The sequence below is a fragment of the Leptosomus discolor genome, chromosome 7 (genome assembly GCF_034619465.1).
Source record: "Leptosomus discolor isolate bLepDis1 chromosome 7, bLepDis1.hap2, whole genome shotgun sequence".
NCBI lineage: Eukaryota > Metazoa > Chordata > Aves > Leptosomiformes > Leptosomidae > Leptosomus > Leptosomus discolor.
Genome location: NC_141397.1, coordinates 9,593,228 through 9,613,817, shown reverse-complemented (window position 1 = coordinate 9,613,817; position 20,590 = coordinate 9,593,228). Strand labels below are relative to the sequence as shown.

Genomic DNA, 20,590 nt, shown 5'->3' with positions numbered 1-20,590 from the left:
TCCCCCACCACCCCAAGTTTTGGAAAGCATCGCCCTTTTGTTATGTCCTCTGTTTGGTTTTAAAAAAAAATATGCTGTTACCATGACAACTCTTGCCACACTGGAAATCCATTATTGGGAGTTTCTGGCATGGCTTTGGTTTCCATATGCTGCAAACAGCACTGTTATTAAACAGACTATTAATTATTCTTCCAGTCACTGACTGAAACAACTGATGTGACAATAGTTAACAACTTTCTGATTCCAGGTAAGGGTGGTCATGCGCAGCCCTATGCAGCTGAGTTTGCGTGCTCACTGCTTTAATATATTGCTCTTTATATAGAGAGGTTTTATTTTATTTTTCCTTACAACCTGAAGCCATGCTTACTTTTTTAAATTATCAAGGAACTGGGAAGAAGAGGTATTTTTTTGATGACTCGCCATCCTCTTTTTGTGAGACATTTTATTAGATGCTTTCTTCTCATTTTGAGGCTGTTTTGGTCCATTTTATATAGGTATTTATTATACTCTGTGTCTTTATTAATTTTTTTCCCTTACTTTAAATCTTTCAAAAGATGCTTGATACTGTACTTTTAGGATCCAAAATTCACGTTCATGTTAGAGACTTGAAAATTTGTCTTAAAGTGATTGTTGAATTAATTTCTAATAATGTACAGTAATACAGTCAGCTTGTATTACCAAAGGCTTTATTACAATTCATGCTGCAGGATGGCACTAAGAGACAGCATCTGATAACCTGGCTTTTTGTTTTTCTGTTCCCTTGTAGGAATTTCCGTGGGATGCAGATCATGCCGCTGGACTGCATTTGGGTAAAGAATGAGTTCTGCATTTTTCTCAGGAGTCTTCCAACACATTTTCTAAATTACCTTTTAATGGTTTTCTAATTGAGCTTGTATGAAACAAATGGTATTGGATCATGAGTGAAGAAAAGACCTTTGGTGTATCCCAGAAAATGTTGTCTCCTTCAAGAAGTACTAGCAGCTGCTCCTCCAAGCAGGGAAGTCGACAGGTAATGCAAACTTTTTTAACCAAACTGAAAGCTAAGATTGGCTGTTACTTTTGTCTTGAATATCAGCAAATCTCTTAAACTCTGTTTTCCTGTTGCTTGCTTCTTTTATTTCATCACTTGTTTTCCTTACTCGCTTTTCTTTTTTTGTTGGAGGAGCATCTTTTTTTGAGGCAAATGCAGTAAACATACGTTACTGAATAGCAGGCATTTGTAAAACAGTGAATTTGAATTTCTATCATGTTGTACGCATGGTGTCTTTATAGTGAAATACTGCTGCTGTAGCAGCTTGGTCTCAATGGTTTGATCCTGAAATCCCAAATCTTCCCTGTGAGATGCCTCTTTTGTGGTAGAATACTGTGTTAACTGCTCTGCTTATTTCAAGTTGCCAGGGAAAGGTGAGCTTGCATGTGTGAAAGAGAATACATATTTCTGAAACTTGGCATAGGGTGTCTTTGACAATGAAAAGGTGTGTGCTGGTTGTTGCTGTAGAACTGTAGTTATGAAAAATAAGTATTTGAGTAATGGGATGCATCTGAGTGCCTAATGCAAAGGATGCTTTGTTTTCTCCAGAGATGATGCTATTCTTTAAGCCTTACAGTTTTAAAAGACATGTGTACGAGTGTTTGCACCTGACAAGTGAGACTGCTGAAGACAGCTGTTGTTTGTGGGCGAGAAACATCGACCTGCAGCCACACTGAGAATTAAGCTTAAACACATTCACTCCATGCTTACAAAATCATGAGCAATATGCTAAGCATAAACTTCTATTTGTACAAGTGCTGGCTTAGTGGATCTCTTGAAGCTGCCTCAGGTTGAAATTTTAATTGGAATTGAGTATCCCAATCCTGCAAAAGCTTTGGAGACCTCAGCTGTGTTTTGAAATAGCACCTGCTTTTCTGGGACTTCTGGCCCTGTACATACAATTGGCAAGGCAGACAACTCTCTGAACAATTTATGCCTTTTAAAGTGTTGCGCTTGTAAGAAATGCTGTGCGTTTCTAGTATACCCAGCAAAGAAATCCTTGCTTTCAGAATGCCTTTTTTGTTTTCCTGATAGACCTTCAGTATGAGATTACCTTTAAAAAGTGTAATTTAAAACATTTGGTACTGTCTGCTTCAACAATTCATGTCTATCAAGTGTCATCATTAGTATTTAAATAATAAGATTTACATGAGCGTGATTAAGTCCACTGGTGTGTTACACAGCCAGTATAAGCAACCATACTTACACAGAAGCAATTTCTGCAAGAACCTCACTGCCATTTAACATGATCAAATCTTTTGGCTAGCTCAGGCTTTTGATACTATTATTAGTGGGCCCCATTCCTTATCCATTTTGTTCTCACCTGCTCTCTTTGGAGAAAAGAAATAATTCAGTAAGGTTTAATGTCATCGTGTCAATCCCTGATTTTTTAGTCTTTGATCCTTGTACAAAAATGCAAGGTGTACTTGGCCAAGGTGAGAGATGCAACTTGGTGTTTTGTTTGTATTCCTGGTACATCTGGGCTCATTCATTGTAGTCAGGCGGACGGTAAATTTCCTCACACACCTATCAGGTCAAGCTAAATGGAGGTATAAAGTAGGTTGTTGAAGGCCTTATTGAAGGGTGATACAGTTGATATTTCTTCATGATAATATGGGGCATTGTGGTAAGTATCTCTACTTCGATCAATATTTCAGTATTAATCTCTTCATGGTCAATCATTGCAATACCAAGTAACTATGTACTTTTGCTTGTGAGGAACCTGCATGGGTTGACTGTCCATGTTTTCGTGGGGTAGTAATGATAAACGCAAGCCCACAGAAGTTGGGGAGTTGGAGTGACTTGTTATATGCTGGGAAATGATCACTAAGCAGGGCTAAAAGCTTTACTTGCTTGCTTTTTCTGTATAGTCTGAAAATTTACAAACATGTTTTTCAGAAATTACATGTGCTTTTTAAGGTTCCACTGCTCTTTCTGATATTTTTGTATTTAAATAGGGACTTCTAATGTTTGTAAGGAATACTTTAATTCTTTCTCTATTCCCTTCTTCATCGAGTGCAATGACTCCCTAGCTTATCCTGTAACTTTGCATCTGCTGAAGTGATCTGGAGGTCTTCCTTCAAAGTTATGAAACTTAGAAAGAAAAAAAAGAAATTAATTCTAAATTACAATTTCTTTCAGCATTGTCAGCGTTTATGTGCATGGCTCAGTATTGCTGTTCCTTCCTTAATTCCCTGATGTTTGTGGTGTTTTTCACATGGCTGTTTTTTCACGCTGAAGTTGTCTTGCAGTTTACAGAATAAACTGTTTTGCTGGGCAAAACAAAGATTTAAATATCCTGTGCAGCATGCACTCTGGATACTTACTTGAAAATTACTTCTGTGGGTTATTTTCCCTTACATTTTTTAAATTTATTTGTTAATTATAGTTTGTGTTGGTAGCATGTTTCAGTGAATGTTTTGTGGCAGACGCTCTTCTGTGCTGCATGTGGAAAGATGGACCTTTAGGTCTAACAGAGGCAGTACTCTGCAAGACTTACTGACCTGGACACAGCAGTGCTTTGGGTGAGGAACAGGTATCTTCTCCCTGTTCCTGTTCCCCAACAGGCTCCGGTCTTGCAGCTTATAAAGATCTTTACCTTGCTAGATAGACCCTCTCTTTAGTGGTGGAAACCTTATAGTAGAGCATGTATTATAAAATCTAAATTGTTGGACTGGGCAGTGAGGATGTAGAGATCTTCCTCTGTCCTGCCCCTTTGCTCCCTTTGTCCCAGAGACGATTTCTTGTCAGACTTGATCAAGTTGTTTTGTTTATGTCACTAATTGCATCTTTTCTCACTTGGCCTCTTGTATTGATAAATTGGAGCTTTGCAGTCCATCCCTACTATATATCCAAGTCTGACAAGAGTGGAGATGAGTGATGCCACCATCTGAGAGTTATTTAATTTGCCCTTTTCATCTGCATGTTAGTTTAAATGACATCACTTTAGGTATTCTATTAAGAAAACAGCAAAATCCAAAGTTGTATAAATCTGTTAAAAATCTGCTGATCTAAAAAGTACCACAGATAGATTTTTATTTTATTTTTAAATTTTTTTTTTGCAAAGCCCTGGTAGAAGAGTACAACGTAACACGCTGCTGATGCTTTTTTATTAATAGTATCGTGACAGTTTAAATAATTTTGCCATATACTGTGCAGATTGCGGAGTGAGGTGGTATGATTTGGATATTCTTTCCTTCGTCTTTCAGCTCCATGGAGGGCACTTATTCCTCCTTCAAACACTTGTGCCTCTCTCAGGGACCTCCAGAGCTAGGCTTGTTGCTTGCAGGTTAAGGACAGATCTGCCTAGAGGGTGCTTTTCTCTGTGCTGCTGATCTGACAGTCTTTTTAATCTGACTAAGTAGAAAGCAGGTCTTTTAATCTGACTAAGTAGAAAGAAATTGTGAAACAGACAGCGGAAGGAACGTGGACAGTTCATTTGTTTTTCAAAATGATCCAAAACAGTGGGATCTGAGTTTTGAGTCTCTCTGATTTCCTAGGCACAGACTCTATTGCAGGTACACACTAGCACCAAGTAATAAGCAGCGACCTGAGACTGGGATATGGAACCCCTGTAATACAAGGCTGCTGTGCCTGCTAAAATTCAGTTATTGCTCCCTGCAGAGAAGCATGTATCAGTGATGCAGAGCGTAAGTAGAGTCCTGTGATGCAGAAGATGGGCCACTGTGCCAAAAAAGAGTTGACTTAAGCAAGGCTGCAGGACTTGGAGAGGCCTACTCCTTCCTTTGCTAAACTTGGTGCCCTTGTGCTGCCAGATGCAACACATTTGAAGTGTGAACTGTTGATGCTGACAGCTAATCCGGTTCCCCTCAGTTCACCTTCACCTTGAAGCCTCATGGCAGATTGGAGGCTTCTGCCACATGCCACCTGCTTTTAGAATCACAGAATCATAGAATGATTTGGGCTGGAAGGGACCCTAAAGATCATCTGTTCCAACCCCCCTGCCATGGGCAGGGACACCTCCCACCAGACCAGTTGCTCCCAGCCCCATCCAGCCTGGCCTTGAACACTGCCAGGGAGGGGGCAGCCACAGCTTCTCTGGGCAGCCTGTGCCAGTGTCTCACCACCCTCACCGTAAAGAATTTCTTCCTAATGTCTAATCTAAATCTCCCCTCTTCCAGTTTGAAACCGTTACCCCTCGTCCTATCATGATGCTCCCTGATCAAGAGTCCCTCCCCACCTTTCCTGTAGACCCCCTTTAAGTGGTGGAAGGCCACTATAAGGTCTCTCCGGAGCCTTCTCTTCTCCAGGCTGAATGACCCCAACTCTTTCAGTGTGTCCTCACAGGGGAGGTGCTCCAGCCCCTGATCATTTTTGTGGCCCCTCTCTGGACCCGCTTGAGCAGGTCCATGGCTTTCTTACACTGGGGGCCCCAGAGCTGGATGCAGCACTGCAGGTAGGGTCTCACCAGAGTAGAGGGGGAGAATCGCCTCCCTCAACCTGCTGGCCACACTCCTCTTGATGCAGCCCAGGATGCAGCCTGTCACGCTACTGGCTCATGTTCAGTTTTTCACCCACCAGCACCCCCAAGTCCTTCTCCTCAGGGCCGCTCTCAATCCACTCATCGCCCAGCCTGTGTCTGTGCTTGGGGTTGCCCCGACCCAGGTGCAGGACCTTGCGCTTGGCCTTGTTGAACTCTGTGAGGTTCGCACGGGCCCACCTCTCCAGCCTGTCAAAGTCCCTCTGGGTGGCCTTTAAGTAAAAAAACCAAAACCTTTTCTCTCCTTTTTTCTGCTTTTCTCCTTCAGTCATGGAAAGGGATGTCTTCCACAAAGCCACAATTCAGACTGTGTTTTGTAAGGCAGGAAAACTGACGTTGATCATCTTTAAATTTAAATTGACCTGTGTTCAAAAGAAGATGTATTGTGATAGTTATTTTTAAGTCTAATATGTTAACTAACTTCTAAAATAGATTTTGTAGGGAAAAGCTTTGTATCATAAGAGCTGCTTAAAAAAAACTCTGTTCTAAAAAGGAAAATTAAATCATTTCTGCCAATTTTATGAACCGTAACAAATGCTTTAGTTGCAGCTGATGCCAACCCTTATCCTCCACAAAGCAGGTTTCTATTTTTGGTACTTTTAAATATTCGGTACAACTGACTGCATTTTACACTGGAAGAAAGTCTGGCACTGTCATCTGTTTCATTCAGGGAGCTGCAAGTGCAAGCATCGGTCTGAGAGCCGTTCAAACTCATTATTTCATTCTTTCTCCTGAAATAATTCGCCTCAAGGAGTTGTATGTATGGTACAGAGTATTGCAGAGAATGAGGAGACTTTTATTTTATTAAGTAAAGAAAATGACTACAGATACCTAATGACAGACTGACCTCTGGAGATCAAAACGTATAGGCTTTTTTCTCAGCCACAGAGCAGGTATAAGCCAAGTAGCAACTACTGGGTGAATTTCTAGTGCTGATCTGAAACGAGCTCCTCTGGACCTTCAGCCTTGAGTGAAATTTCTGCCTGGGCAGCAAATGCAGTGTTGATAGTTTTGTGCAGATATTGGCCCATAATGATACAAAATCTTTTGTAGTGTCATAACCTTAAGACACTACCAATCTGGAGATCAGGCTTATGCTAGGATTGTTAATGCCATTCAGCTGGGATTTTGGGGGTTTTTTGGGAGTGTGTGTGGTGGTTGCATTTTTTTAATTTAGCTCTGTGGCTTGGGGTATCTCTTTCGGTTCCCTGTTGTAGGATAAGAATCAGCAAAATGGAGCATAATCTGAATGCTTCCAGCAGCATTCAGGAAATCCTGTATCTCCAATTTGCTCCTCTGCTGTTGCAGACAGATGAGAAGAGTTGATAACTGCCCGGTCTGATTCATTTGTCTTCATTTTAGAGAGTAAGCAATTTTCTTCTGCTTCTGCAGCTGCTCCCAGAAGTAGCCAACTGATGCTTTTTGCTCATCAAATGAGGTGTCAGATCTCTTGCTAAACAAAATACTGATCAAGATCCCATAGGATTTGGGTCAAGAGCGAATGGATCCAAAACCAGTGGCAGCAGCAGTGTTTTGAAAAATGTGGGAGTTTGGTTGTTCAAGTGGGAGAGGTTGGACTCTTTTGGATGGATGTACGGGGAAGAGGACCCGATGCTGTTACTGCAGCATTGCACCTTGCATGTATCCAGCAGGTCCCCAAACTGTTAATTCTCTGAGCTATTCCTTGCCTTTCCTTGGGTAACTTTGTTGATTAAATAGTCTTGTGCTTGTGAAAAGCCCAATTTCTAATTCAGTTAAGCTACCTTTGTGTAAAGTTTGCCATTAAAGTGTGGGGTTCCCAGAAGCAGGATACTTTCCTTCACCACCTGAGATTTGGCAGGCCGTTGCTCCCACTTCAGCTTTTCTTCCCATTTTCACACTTGTTAATTGTGAAGGCACATTCTTGGCCACCTCACTGACCTGAAGAACAGTGACAAATGTGGTGCTCTTGCAGGAATATGGGAGACACCTTGTCCACAAAATTGGATTTGTAATGCAGGCCAGTATAATGTGCTCTGTATTTAGAACTTTGGCCAAAACCGTTGACACTGTGTATATTCCAGGTGGGTGTAACTGGCTGAGCTATTTCCCAGCTGCTTCCTTTCTCTTCACCTCATATGCCCAATGTAGCATGGGTCTCTCTCACTTCAGGAGTCCCTTTCTTTCTAAGCTTAGACTTAAAAATGAATCTGTGTTCCTGTTTTTCTTGATTGTGCTCAAATTTCTGCTTGTCTTCTGCCAGCAGACAACTCTATCAACCATATACTGTGTTTAAGCTTAACCAAAGTTTGTGAGAACTTGATCCGAAGTTCAAGAAAGTTGTTTCATTAGGTAGAACACTAGAATATTGAAAAGGATCTACTGTTCACTAGTCTTGACTGCTATTGTATTAATGCTCAGTGGAAAACTTAGGTGTTTGGGTACTGCAACTTAATATATTTTGGTGAAGGCAGGGGAAATAACTCGCTTGGTAATTAGGCAAAACAGCTTTTAAACTCTTCTGGCTAATTTCAAGAAGAAAGAAACAAAAACATAAACACAGCATTTTTCTTAATCTCGCAGATGCTTCTGTTAGTTCTTAATAAGAATTATCTCTCAGTAGTTCCATCAAGTTTCTCACTTTTTAACATGTTTACCTTTATCCAAGTCCCCAATCAGCTAATTTCAAGATTGTTTTTTATATTGGCTCATTTAGTAGGTCATATTTTCCGAGGAGATGAGATTTTATCCACATGTGGACATTTAAGCAGCTGTAAGTTCTTCTGTTAATGTAAATTGTAGCATTACACTACATTTGACGATATTTAAAGAGGCTGCTCTCTGTCATCATAACAGTCCCAGTCCTTGTTATATAAGGGTTAATAAATAATCTTAAACAGGAAAAAGAAATCCAGGACCACTACAGAAAGCATTTAGTGGCCTAATATTTACATTTATGGCAAAAGAGCTGGTGGAGCATCATTTCTCTGGCTTTCAAGGTTGTAGACTGTCAAAAAAAAAAGGGGGGGGGAGGGGAAATTTCCCTAATTGTGGAGGCTTAGAGCTGCCTTTGTACTTGAATAGCTGTCAAACTCCAGCTAGCAAGCTCTAGCTAGCTGTCCTTGCACGGGCACAGGCTGACTCTCTGCTTCATTCTCTGCCAGCTTCACCCTGTGAAAGACCAGTGCCATTGGTTTGTAGAAGCAGAGCATGTACTGCTGTGGCTGGTGTTAGGCTGATGTGCTGGAGACAGCCCAGGAGGCTTCAGCCTGCTGACTCATGATAGCCATGAGAAACTTCCCTGTTCCCCGGTCTGATATCATAGTAATTTACCCCACAGCAGGAAAGAGTTCATGATTATTGAGGATTTTAAGTGGGTCCCAAAGTAGTGAAAATAAAGAGTAAAGAATATGGAGTGTAACTTTTGGTTTTCAATAGGCAGAATATGATTTCATGATCGTTGGTTAGAAATAATGGTATCTAAGCAGTTGTCAAAATATCTCTCCAACCAGAGGGAGAAGAGAAGCTATTTGTTACAAAACTGACACGGATAAAACCCAACCTGCAGGGGCACAAAATATGTGCTGTGATAACAATTTCAGTTAGGACAACTGCCGTTTTGACTTACCTTCAGGTAGTAGAATGTCATTGGGTTGGCTGTAGGATGTTGAATGACGGGAGCTGCTCAGCCCCACATTTCTACTGCTTGCAGCCTGCTGTGTGGTGAGTGCTGGCAGAGCGAACTCAAGCCAGGGAAGCAGAACAGCTTTCCAGTTTGTTCCATAAAAGTGCAGTGCAAGGAAAATAATAATGAGATAGTGGAGTGCTGCCAGTAATGTGGCGGAGTGAGAGATCACATTCCTTAAGCTGTTTAATGACTGTCTCTTTGAAGATGGTTTGCCTTTATGCCTTGTAACTCAAGTAATGAACATATTACTAATACATATTTTTTCCAGGTTTCTAGGGGTAAATTTTAAGGATTCTGGAGATGGATAAATGAGCATTACTAGCACTCGTGCAGAGTTTTGTTTCTTTTTTGTTTTAAAAGTTTTTTTGAGTCGGTCAAGTTCTTTTTGGGAATACTTCCCTATGTATCTTGTAGGGAGGACCACAAGTACTTACCTACCTGGCATAGTTTCTCTGTTCCCCAAAGTGTTTCATACTAGTCCTTTTTTGTCATTAAATTCTATATGTTAAATTATTCTTTGTCTTTTTCAAATATAGGGGATGGTACTAGTACATGCTATTCTCTGTCAGTTGTTCATAATTCTAGATCTGTCAAATCCTATGGTAGCTGGCGATAAATAATTCGTGAGATCTCAGATCAGAAATCTTGAAACTCATGTTACATTGTCATTAGCAGTCGTTCCATGAATGAGAACTGTAAAATTACTACGAGATTTATTCTCTTCTCTGTTATGTTGCTGCAGGGTCTTTCATTTAAGAGTTCCTGATGGCAAAAAAGAGACATCCTCTTTTAATCGGAAATGTGTCTGATGAAGGATGGTTTTTATTTTCCTTGTACTCTCCTTTTATGTTACGTTCCTCATAGTACTTGAGTTACTTCCCTGGCTTTTTAATTTGTTTTTATTTTATTATTATTATTTAGGGAGACTGCAATTCACACCAAACACAAAACCTTGAGTTATTAAATATGGGCAGAAGAGTTTTGTAGAAAACGACTTCATCTTCAGTGTCTTTTATTTCTGCTTCATAACCTATAAAACATATCCTTTTAGCACAGGCTGTTTCTGCCTGTGATGGCAGAAGGGTTTTTATGCTAGATTGTGAGTAGACTGTGGCTATACACGGTGTATGTATGTACAGAAAAATGCGTATATGAAATAAGTACATGCATTCAATGAAGGATCGTGTCATAAAAATAGTGTTTTGTTTAGTTTGTGTAGTTTCTATCAAAATAAAAAAGAATCTTGTCTCTTGGAAGATACATAATGAAGTGTAAAGGTGGATCTGAAGTTAGATTTCAACAACATTTGGGGTTATTTTACTTACAGCCTTCTTCCTCTTGAATCTCTCTTAACAATTCTGTTCTTTGGAAGAAATAAGATCTGCATTTGGATTTTCTGTTTAAGCAGGACAGCTGGGAAATTGTGGAAGGGCTCCGGGGAGCAATGAATTGTACCCAGGAGCCACAGAAGCAGGAGGGCTGCTTGCTGAAAAAGAGGAAATGGCCTTTGAAGGGCTGGCACAAGGTAGGAAAGGAATGTGTATCTGAAAGGCTGATGCTGTGTGAGTGGGACTTGCTTGGTGTGGTTATGTGGCAAAAAGATTGCTTCAGAGCAGATAAAGTGTTCACAAAGAAACATGGGGGTGGGGTGTGTGGTGTGATTGTTTTGGGGGTGTTTTGTTTTGTTCTGTTTTTTTAATCCTCTGCATTTCTGGTTACAGAGATACTTCTTTTTGGACAGAGGGATTTTGAAGTATTCTAAATGCCAAGCTGATGTAAGTGATCTGAAAACCTTTAAGGCCATTGTAACGTAACAACACTATTTTGTCCAAAATAACAATAATTCCGTATTGTTGGCAATGGGAAATAGTGTTTCAGCAGGTCTAAACAGTAGGTTGAAAGGAGGAAAATGATGGTTTCAGCAGGTAATACATATATATATCCTTCTGCTTTATTCTGGAGTGACTGTGTTCTTTCTACTTTTTTTGCAGATAGAGAGAGGGAAGCTTCATGGCTGTATTGATGTTGGACTTTCTGTCATGTCTGTAAAGAAATCAACAAAATGTATAGATTTGGATACAGAAGAGCAGATATACCATCTGAAGGCAGGTCATCAAGATTGTTATAACCCAGCTCCCAAAACATAGCTGTGTATGGTGGAGACCTTTTTTTTTTTTTTTCAGTAGTAGGAGGTCTGTTAGTTACCCTGGTAATTTACTTTCTAGTCTCAGCAGACTAGTCTACACTTTATAACTTGAGAGGCCTTATGGTACTGTTCCAGCATCAGTAATCCTGTTCTGAATAGAAACTGCGAAGATGCCTCATGTTTAGCAGCACTTCACCCAGCACTTTTTTCAGCAAAGGGTATGCACTTGTTGCACAAGTGCTTTCATTTTCTGTAGTTGTATCTTGCTCTTTATCTGTAGGATAATTCTATGTTTTCCAGAGTCAAATGTGTAGATTTGTCTATCCATGTGGAATAAATTGTTTTAAAATACATTACCAAAATCAAATTTTATTTGTGGTTAGTCAAACGTTGACTAAACCTTAAAAGTAGCAATTAAATGACAAATTGAATGTTCTTTTTAATTTGTATTTCCGTCTAGCAGTTGCTAAGTATTGTGTTTTGCATTGGAAGTCATAACTACACTAATTGAAGTTTCTCTTTTTCTTAACTTTATCCTGTGATTGATTTTCTGTCATACTTAAGCTCATACAGTATGCATTTTAGTAGGAGCATCATTAGAAAAACTTTCCTGATATTTTGCCAATAAAGGTCAGCCAGGCTAGCTGTCTAATGAGCAGAAAATACCTTAGTTTCTTTGTTAGTGATTTTGAATGTGAATGTTACAAAACCTGAAATTTTGTGTAGGTGAAATCTCAGGAGCTGTTTGATGAATGGGTCGCAAAACTTCGTCACCACAGAATGTACCGTCAGAACGAAATCTCTATGTTTCCTCATGACGTCAATAATCTTTTCTTCCCTGTGTCTACTACTGTGGACTCTGTCCCTGGTTTCTGTGACTCTGCTCCGAGTAGAAAGGTAATAGCTATGATTTATAAATAATGAGCTTTCAGGGATTAAATTAGTCTGATTTGTGTTTATTAAGTAAAGAGCATAATGGAAGTTTGTGGTGGGGGTTAAGTTATGATCTAAAATGTCAAGAGGAAAATGGTATTATTTATTGATTTACTCCCAAGCAGTTTTCTCTACGATGCTGTTAAATTTTATAATACTGTCTCATTGTTTTAATGCAGCAAATTATATTTTCATGATGACTTTTAAAACTGCATATTGAGTTAGAATCCTCGTAATTTTTGAGACATAGAACAGTATTTGTCTATATATGCTGGTGAGTACTAGTCTGAAGAGCACTTGGCTAGATTTTTTTTTTCCCTTTAGCATTTTTTCATTTATCCTTTAGCTAATAAAACCTCTCCCTTTACATTAATGAATCTTGTCTGTGCTTACCTGAGCAGTATATAGAAATTATCCAAGAGCCATCACCTGTGGCTACTATTTACATTTTTACCTGAGGTAGAATCACTATTCAAACCAATCCAAGGACCATGCTGTGGGTGGGTATGAGGTCTGGATGGGTTCAGTCAGCAGTGTACTTCTCTTTAGGTAAAGTCTGTGACTGGTAGTTTCACAAATGACCTGATAAGTGCTGAGTCCGACACCATACTGGCCTCTTTGATGCGGTCTCACAGAAGAGGGATTGTATTCTGTGCCTGAACACAACCTCTGTGCCTTCAGCAGTCTGCACATTGACTGGCTGACATTCACCCAAAGAAGCTCTTCTGCTCCAGTTTAGAACCAGTGCTCGCTTTTGAGAGTAATGTCTTTTTTTAGCAATACTGTGTTACTTACTGTAACTGAAACGGCTCTGTTTCTGTCAACTCCAGAGTGTCTCCTACACAGCAATCACCTCTTTGTTGTCCTAAGGTTTTCTTTTCCCTGGCTATATTGCTGTATGATCTGAGTGGGTTTGTTCCCTAATTCCTGCAGTTCATTACTTTGGTAGGACTTTCCTGTTACTGAGTCTGAGTTTTACCAAACACAAGGATGTGCCTAAACAGCTTTTTCTGAGTGGTTGAGAGGGAGCAGATCTGTGAGAGCAGGCAGCGGAAAGAACAGTAACTCACCCTGCGGTAACAGGGCTGTTCGGCAAAGAGCTCTCTGCATGCCTTCCGTGGCTTTGACCGCCTGCTCTTCTGGGGCTGTGTCTGCAAGGAAATGGCAAACCTCCTGTGGCCATTTAGTTCTTTTCTCCCAAAAGACAGCAGGGACAGAAGGGGAGAAGAATATCAAGGGCAAAAGTGGAACATTGCAAAGCCCGTGATGTATCTACGTCTGTGCTCTCAAAAAAAAACCCAGAACAAACCCAAAATTTCCATGTGACCATCTAAAATCTATGCTCACTGCCAGAAAACTGCCCATTTCTTCTTTGGCATGAAAGACTTTAATTCACTTCTAATTTATTAATCCAGATTTGCACTGCAAAGAAGCCCTACTTATTTTCATGTGAAAAATAGAAGGGGATAGTTCTTAAGCTGCAGTTAATCACCTTAGCTCTGCTGAAGCTAAATGGAAGTTTGCCAATTTACACCAGCCCTAGCTTGATGTTCGTTGATTTCAATCCGGCAGTTAGGTTATTTTGAGAAAAATACATTGAGTGAAGTTTGCATTGCATTTTACTTGCCTTTAGAAACACCTGATTGGTTTTCACATCTGTTTTTTTGTTGTTGTTAGGAGGTAGATGTATGTATCTACGTATGTTTATGTGGAATGCTTGCTTTCTAAAGCTTAGCCATGCTGATCAAAAGCCAAACTGTGCTAACTAGAGCTACACAAACTCTCTGGCCTCTTTCTTGGCAATGCCTACTTCCTTCTTCCCTCCTGCCCGTGCGCCTCATGTATATGAGTTCTGGAAAAGCTTGGTTATATTAGATGGATTTCTTAAGAGATGACTGTGGGATTTGTTCACAAAATGCCAATACAATTGTTCATCTTTAAATTCAGTTTACTTGTTGAAACACTTCTGCTTTTAAAGGTGCTGGGATTATTATTTGAGTATACATACATAGATGACTGAAGCTCATACAGCTTTCTGTAGGAATAAAATAGCTAAACCACATAGATGAATTAAAAAATAACTGTGCTTATTCATGCTTACTACTATTGCATACTGACTATATGAATTGACACTTCTCAATGACATCACATGGATAGTGCATTTTATTTTATTCTGCAACTCAAATTGGATCTTACATTTTAAATATAAAAAGACCAACCAAGAAATCTGCAACTGACTGAAATATAGATGATGTTTCCTATGAATAGGTTTAAAACTAGTCCTGCCTGAGTTCTGATATAAGGCAAGAAGGCGGCGACAAAGTTTGCAAAGTGTATGCTTCAGGGAAGAGCCAAACAATTTAGTGAGCTTTTCTCCTAACCAGTAAAGCCATCATGTAATGGCACTTAAGATGAAACATTTTAAAACTGATTTTAAACAAGATGTTGACAAAGCATGTAATTTGTGCAAATTCCTGAGATAAATGTTATTAAAGATGAAAGGTTTAGTAAGGTCTAAAAATAATTAGGCTTTTGAATGGCTACAAATAATGTAGGTATGTTCGAGAAGAAAACAGCATTATAGGCTACAATCAACTGGTAAAAGGATTGGGTAGAAATTTCTTCCCTTTGGAAACCACTTAATTATACTGCTCAGTTAGCTCTTACACAGAATTTCCAGCATCTCCTGAAGCATCTGATAGTAAGCACTGCTGAAAATGAAGTAAAATTACTTGGATGTTGTAAAAGGGTAGTATTTATCCAGGTAAGGTCTATGGTCACACATGTATTAAGGCTTGTCAGGCCAAATCCATACTAAAGTCATATAACCTTGAGTGAAATTTCTAAATAACATCTAGTAGATCTTGCTTTCTTGGCTGAAAAATAGCTTTAACAAATATGTGCGAGTTACATTTCAGTTACTTTTGGGGCTTCTTCCTTGGAGAAGGAACAGAATGGCCAACTTTGGTCCTGTTCAGATATAACGCTTTAATTGTATTAAGTTGATTTAATTTATGAAGAACTTTGCCCTTCCTCAAAATTTAGTTCTGAGCAAATTTTTATGGTTCATTTAGTATTTCTGCTGCTTGTAGACAGCAGTTATGTTATATATCCTGACATTATGCTCAATGACTGTACTCCTAGTCCATACACCTTTTTCCTGCATGTTATTGATTCCTTCAGTCCTTGTCCCTGACCATGGACCTCAACTGTTGGTTGTCAAAATTTGTGCATACAACATTAAAATATTGTTTGTTAATAATTCATTTGTCCTTCATTGGAACAGGCAGGCAGCTTGACCAAACAGAATTCATTGTCAGCTGGAGGTAACTTGTCATTTTCCTTTTCGAGTAATGAGTCCAGGATTTCATCTTGGCTACAGTCTTCTGAAGACATGGAAAAATGCTCAAGAGGTAATGATATTTCAAGGAAGTTGAAAGTAGCCTAATATTTCACATAATTTTTCTTGACACCATAAGTAGCCATTACATTTAGGATTTTCTCTGAAACTGGAGGGAGGAAAAGGGTGGTTGTTGATTAACTGGCTACTCGTTTTCAAAAGGACTAGTGATTTGGGATGTGGGGGTGTCAATTGTGGGCACCTCTTCAAGGAACCTCTATATTTCAGTACATTTTCTTTTATATACGAACATCACCTTCAGTAGTAAGATTTGAGCTTTTTTAAGCTGGATATTTAAAAAAGGACAGCATTCAGAATCTAGTAATTTAAAAATCACTAAGTCTTTGTGCTTCAAAGTCATCTTCTGCTTTCATGCTTTCCTAAGACCATGAAGATTTTTCTCATGTTGGTAATGTCTGTGTGATACTTATTTGGTAAAGTTCTACCTACCAGTGGGCTTCACCTCTAACGTATGGGAGCATCATCTCTAGCTCTGAATGTACAATTCAGTCTTCATGCCTATGGCATTGTTACCCTCACCATGAAGACCTCTGACTTGTCCCATATTGCAGTAATTATCACATTATTCTCATTTTTCTAGGATAAAAAAATCATGATCATTGTACACACCATATAGATGCATTTCAATATTTTGAATTTGAACTTTGAAGATAGAAGGATACAAGCTTTTTATCCAGTCGTCTAATAGTATGCTTTTAGTCAATGAATACCTTAAGCTAGCTACAATCAAAATAAGACTAGCATACAAAGAAAAAAAACTCGCAGTGTGTCTGTTACTTTAGGGCAACTGAAAATGTTCTCTTGTTCAAAACAGACCTCTCCAACTGTCACACATATTTACTGGAAATGAACCAGCTGTTACAGAGCATGGATGTTCTTCACAGGACATATTCAGCGCCTGCTATAAATGCTATGCAGGTTTGTTGTTTAAAAAACAAAATGAAAAAATGTTTTCCCTTGCAATTCCGAAAAACAACCCCAAATGCTAAAGGATCAAGGTATTTCTATCTTTGCTCTGCTAGTTTTATGGCAGTCTGTATTATTTTTGTCCTGTGTGTTGTTGAAAGGTTGGACCTTTTGAAAGCCCAAAGAAGGAAAAGAGAACACACAGGAGGTGGCGATCCAGAGTTGTTGGGAAAGAGGGTAAAGGAATGCTACAGGTAACGTCAGTCCTTTCAGTGCCCATCTTTTTGCAAATCTTAATTATTGATCACTTCCTGGTGGTCAGTTTAGGAAATGTGAATCCTTTCTAAGTAGTGTGCTGTGCTAGCTCGTTTTAAGTGGTAATATATCAGACAAAACACAAATATTTTGATTTTGATATCTGCAATAGGATCTGTGTTACTGCCTTCAGGAGACTGGCCATGTTTTTTACCCATCTTTTCAGTCTGCCTCCAGTTTGGGGGCTTGTGGTGGTGGGTTTTTTTATCAGTACAGATTTTTGCAAATTCTCCAGATAGTTTTGTACCCACTTACATCCAGAGGCCATGTGATTAGATACTTATAAGTGAGGACAAATAGTATAGCATATGCTACAGCTCTCAATGGGCTTGTTTCTTGGAGTTCTGCCTTACCTCCAGTTAGGATATCTTGGGCAAAGTTACATCCGTGGTTTCATTTGCCAGGTGTCATCTTTCCAAACCTATTGCTAACTGACAGTAGTTTTCCATTTTGGTGTCCTCCAACATGTAACCCAGTTGGGTACAATAAAACAAAATTTTCTTTACAGTTTGTAAAAACATCGCAAATGGCTGTCCTCCTTACAGGTGCCTTCAGTATTTTCTGCCCCTATGAGACTGCATGCTTCCAATCCAAACTTATCTACAATAGATTTTGTAGAGGAGAAAAATTACTCCGATGGCTCTGAGACATCAACAGAATTTACTAAAATGCAAGAGGACTTATTTCACATTGCACATAAAGGTAAATGAGATTGTCTTCTGTATTTTGTCGTCTTCTTTTCTGTGTTTGGTATCATCACAATTTAAATAATGATGTGACTTCTGACAATTCTTCCTGTTTAATGTTTAGAAAAAGCAGAAGACGCCCTCCCTTCCTTTAATTCCCTTGAGGAATTGCAAATGTTGAGATCTTGAGTTATTTGAAGAAAGTTGCTTAATCATTGTATTTAAACTTTTTTTTTATTTAATAAAGGACAGCCCTTTGTGTGTGCTAAAAACCCAGATTGTGAGGTTTTTTTCCCAAAAGGTAAAGATCCTAAAATCAGTTGCTATAAACACAACAGCAGATTATACTCTTTTGTGTTTGCATACATATATGTGTATGTGAGCATATGTATGTTTGTATATTGGGTGTGCTTCGCTGTATTTCACAGTCAACATTTGTTGGTGATGCAAGGGTTGCTATGGCAGTAACCTATTTTTAGTGAATACAGAAATCATGTAAAGCAGCCAGAGGGGCAGCTTGACTAGAAATGTTTCTTCTCTGAAAATTATTTTTCACTAGCAGTGCTTTGCTCCATCACCCTCACACCAAAACCATTTTTATTCTTTAAGTCATCTTGGTGAGGAGGGCACTTAAGCATTTATATCTGAAAGACTTTTGGAAGTATTTGCTTTGTCCCCTTTTGCACATGATAATGGTTGACGTTACCAATGAGCATTCTTTGTTTGTTTTTCCCCTCTGGTGCTGATGTATCTTGATTCCATTACGTAAGGAATGTATCTAAGTAGTAAACTTCATAAAGTCAATTCTAGTCAAACTTGATGTATGTTTTCCGAAAACAGAAAAGAAGTGGGGGTGGGGTGCAGTTGGAAAAGTTGCTTTCAAGCAGAGCAAAGAAATCACCTGCTCGGGATCATCTTATCTGAAATGTCCATGCCAGAAATTGTGGTTCGATTGACCCATGCATTTGAGGGGACAGTTGGCTTGGTACAGTTTAATGCAGTATCATTCTATTAGGAGTACAAAGAATTTTTTTTCCAGGTTGCTTTATACCACACCCCTTCTTCACAAGGGTAGGGAAGAAAACATTCACTTTGGCTTTTGATACAAATTAAATAAAATGTAACATTAACACTTTTGTGTGTAGTAATTATTGAAAATTTAGCTTAATGTACAACTTATTAAATAACATTTAATGTCACTGAAGATTCTGGTCATGTCATCCACATATGAAAGGCTAACAAAATAGATCATAGATCATCTTCCTCCCCACGCCCTGTGATACTGTTGAAGGTTCCTTCAAAGAGGTTGAAGTACAAGAATTAGCTTTAGTAATGGTTTCCAGTGTTGAAATATACCTTAAGAATATTTTCTTAGGAGAGTAAATTAGGTTACATCAAATACTCCGTGAAGTGATGATGATTCAGGTTAACTCTGAGTGGATGATTAGAAGAGAGAGGTATCAAAGATTTCTTGTCTTTGCCCTTCCCGTGCATCCGTGCTCAGATTTTATATCTCCATTTCCCTGTAAATGGATACGTTTTTGCATTGGCACTTCTCATGACTGTTTTACAAGGCTTGATTAGGCCCTCAGAAATCCTCTAATTCTCCAGTTAGATGAATGTTGAAATCCTACATCAAAAAACATTACTCAAATAAATCTTTATTCCTTGTGGTTAAAGAGAAGATTAGATGTCTTAAAAGTAAAAAAAAAAAAAAAAAAAAAAAAGTGCATTTCCCCTTTAAAAATCTAGTGATTTTAAAATTGCATGATCTGTTGTCTGATTTAAATGTTTCAGGCTGGTGATACTGGCACAGGAAGGAGTAGGAGTAGCAGCGTAATGTGCACAACATTCGGGATCTGACCCTTTGAGTCACTAAATCATCTAACAAGCTGAGATGTCTTTATCTCAAAAAGAGATAACGAAACTCAACACCACAGTTGACTTGCTTGTGGGGAAACTACTAACCCTATAGCTGTGACACAGCATGTGTTATAGCTGATTTTTTTTTTTTCTATTTAATTTTTTTCTTCCCTCTCTTCTTCTCCCCCACTGGAATTCTTAAAGGAATGTGGAGTAGAGTCATGACCATCTGAAGATTCGAGCTAATTGGGGAACAAAAGCAAGTGAAGAGCAGAAGTGGTTAGTTAGCTTTGTTGCCATCTGTCACAAATAATCACAGTAATTTTGACTGTGGCTAATATAGTTGACACAGTAGCATTCACCACAAACATTGCTCCTACTAAAAAATCTACCCTATAATCTTGATTAATATTACTTGTTTTTAGTAACCCACCCTGGATCTCTCAACCTAAATTCTTGTTTCTGTCACCATAAATGATGTTTCATTGAAGTTTTACATATTTGCTATGTATACAAGTGGTGGCTGGTTTTAACTGTCATTTTTTACGAAATGGTTCTAGTTTACTTCACCTTGAGGTCAGCTTTCAGCACCATATCTACAGAGAGAGAAAAGCTGAAGCAGATGCTGGAGCACGATACATCCTCATCTCCATCTGCACAAATAGTTGGTTTGAAGAATGCCTTAACATCCGTAAGTGACATGCTGTAGTTAAGCAAGCTTCGTTGTCATCAGATACTACTTTTAAATTTTATAGTAGTTAATTTCTGTTTCTATAGTGTCTGTTCTGTGCTAGAATTTGCAGTATTGAATCGTAGCAAGTTATTATAGGTGGTGTTTTTCAAAGACTCTTTCCTAAAGATACTGTGAAGTCACTGAAGAGTGATTGATTTAGTTATATAGTGTAATCTGTGTCGTCTGATGTTAGGATTCAGAGGGCTGCTCTGTGACAATGAGTCTACTTTTTGTCAAAACATACACTGTTTAATCACTGGGTTCTGGTAGGTTGCAGGTTTCCTTTTCCTTTCTTTTCCTAGACAGCGCTCAGGTATTCACTGTATGACTTGGCATGAAATAAAGGTGAGAGTGGCTGAAAGCAGTCAGCTGTCCCTTCTAATGCACTA

At 38.9% G+C, this 20,590-nt stretch overlaps 1 protein-coding gene across 2 annotated transcripts in view; it reads left to right on the top strand.

The window, feature by feature from the left end:
* The first annotated feature begins 916 nt into the window (after window positions 1-916).
* OSBPL3 (oxysterol binding protein like 3) overlaps window positions 917-20,590 on the top strand; it is a 43,901-nt gene continuing 24,227 nt past the window's right edge. The window contains exons 1-10 of one of the 2 annotated variants that reach the window (XM_086467688.1): window positions 917-1,009; window positions 10,607-10,723; window positions 10,920-10,973; window positions 11,190-11,303; window positions 12,071-12,241; window positions 15,564-15,690; window positions 16,513-16,616; window positions 16,766-16,858; window positions 17,465-17,621; window positions 20,029-20,159. In XM_086467688.1, the coding sequence (XP_086323814.1) occupies window positions 917-1,009; window positions 10,607-10,723; window positions 10,920-10,973; window positions 11,190-11,303; window positions 12,071-12,241; window positions 15,564-15,690; window positions 16,513-16,616; window positions 16,766-16,858; window positions 17,465-17,621; window positions 20,029-20,159 (1,161 nt within the window). Of the gene's footprint in view, window positions 1,010-10,603; window positions 10,724-10,919; window positions 10,974-11,189; window positions 11,304-12,070; window positions 12,242-15,563; window positions 15,691-16,512; window positions 16,617-16,765; window positions 16,859-17,464; window positions 17,622-20,028; window positions 20,160-20,590 lie in introns of both variants that reach the window. The other variant, XM_086467687.1, reaches the window with a different exon arrangement.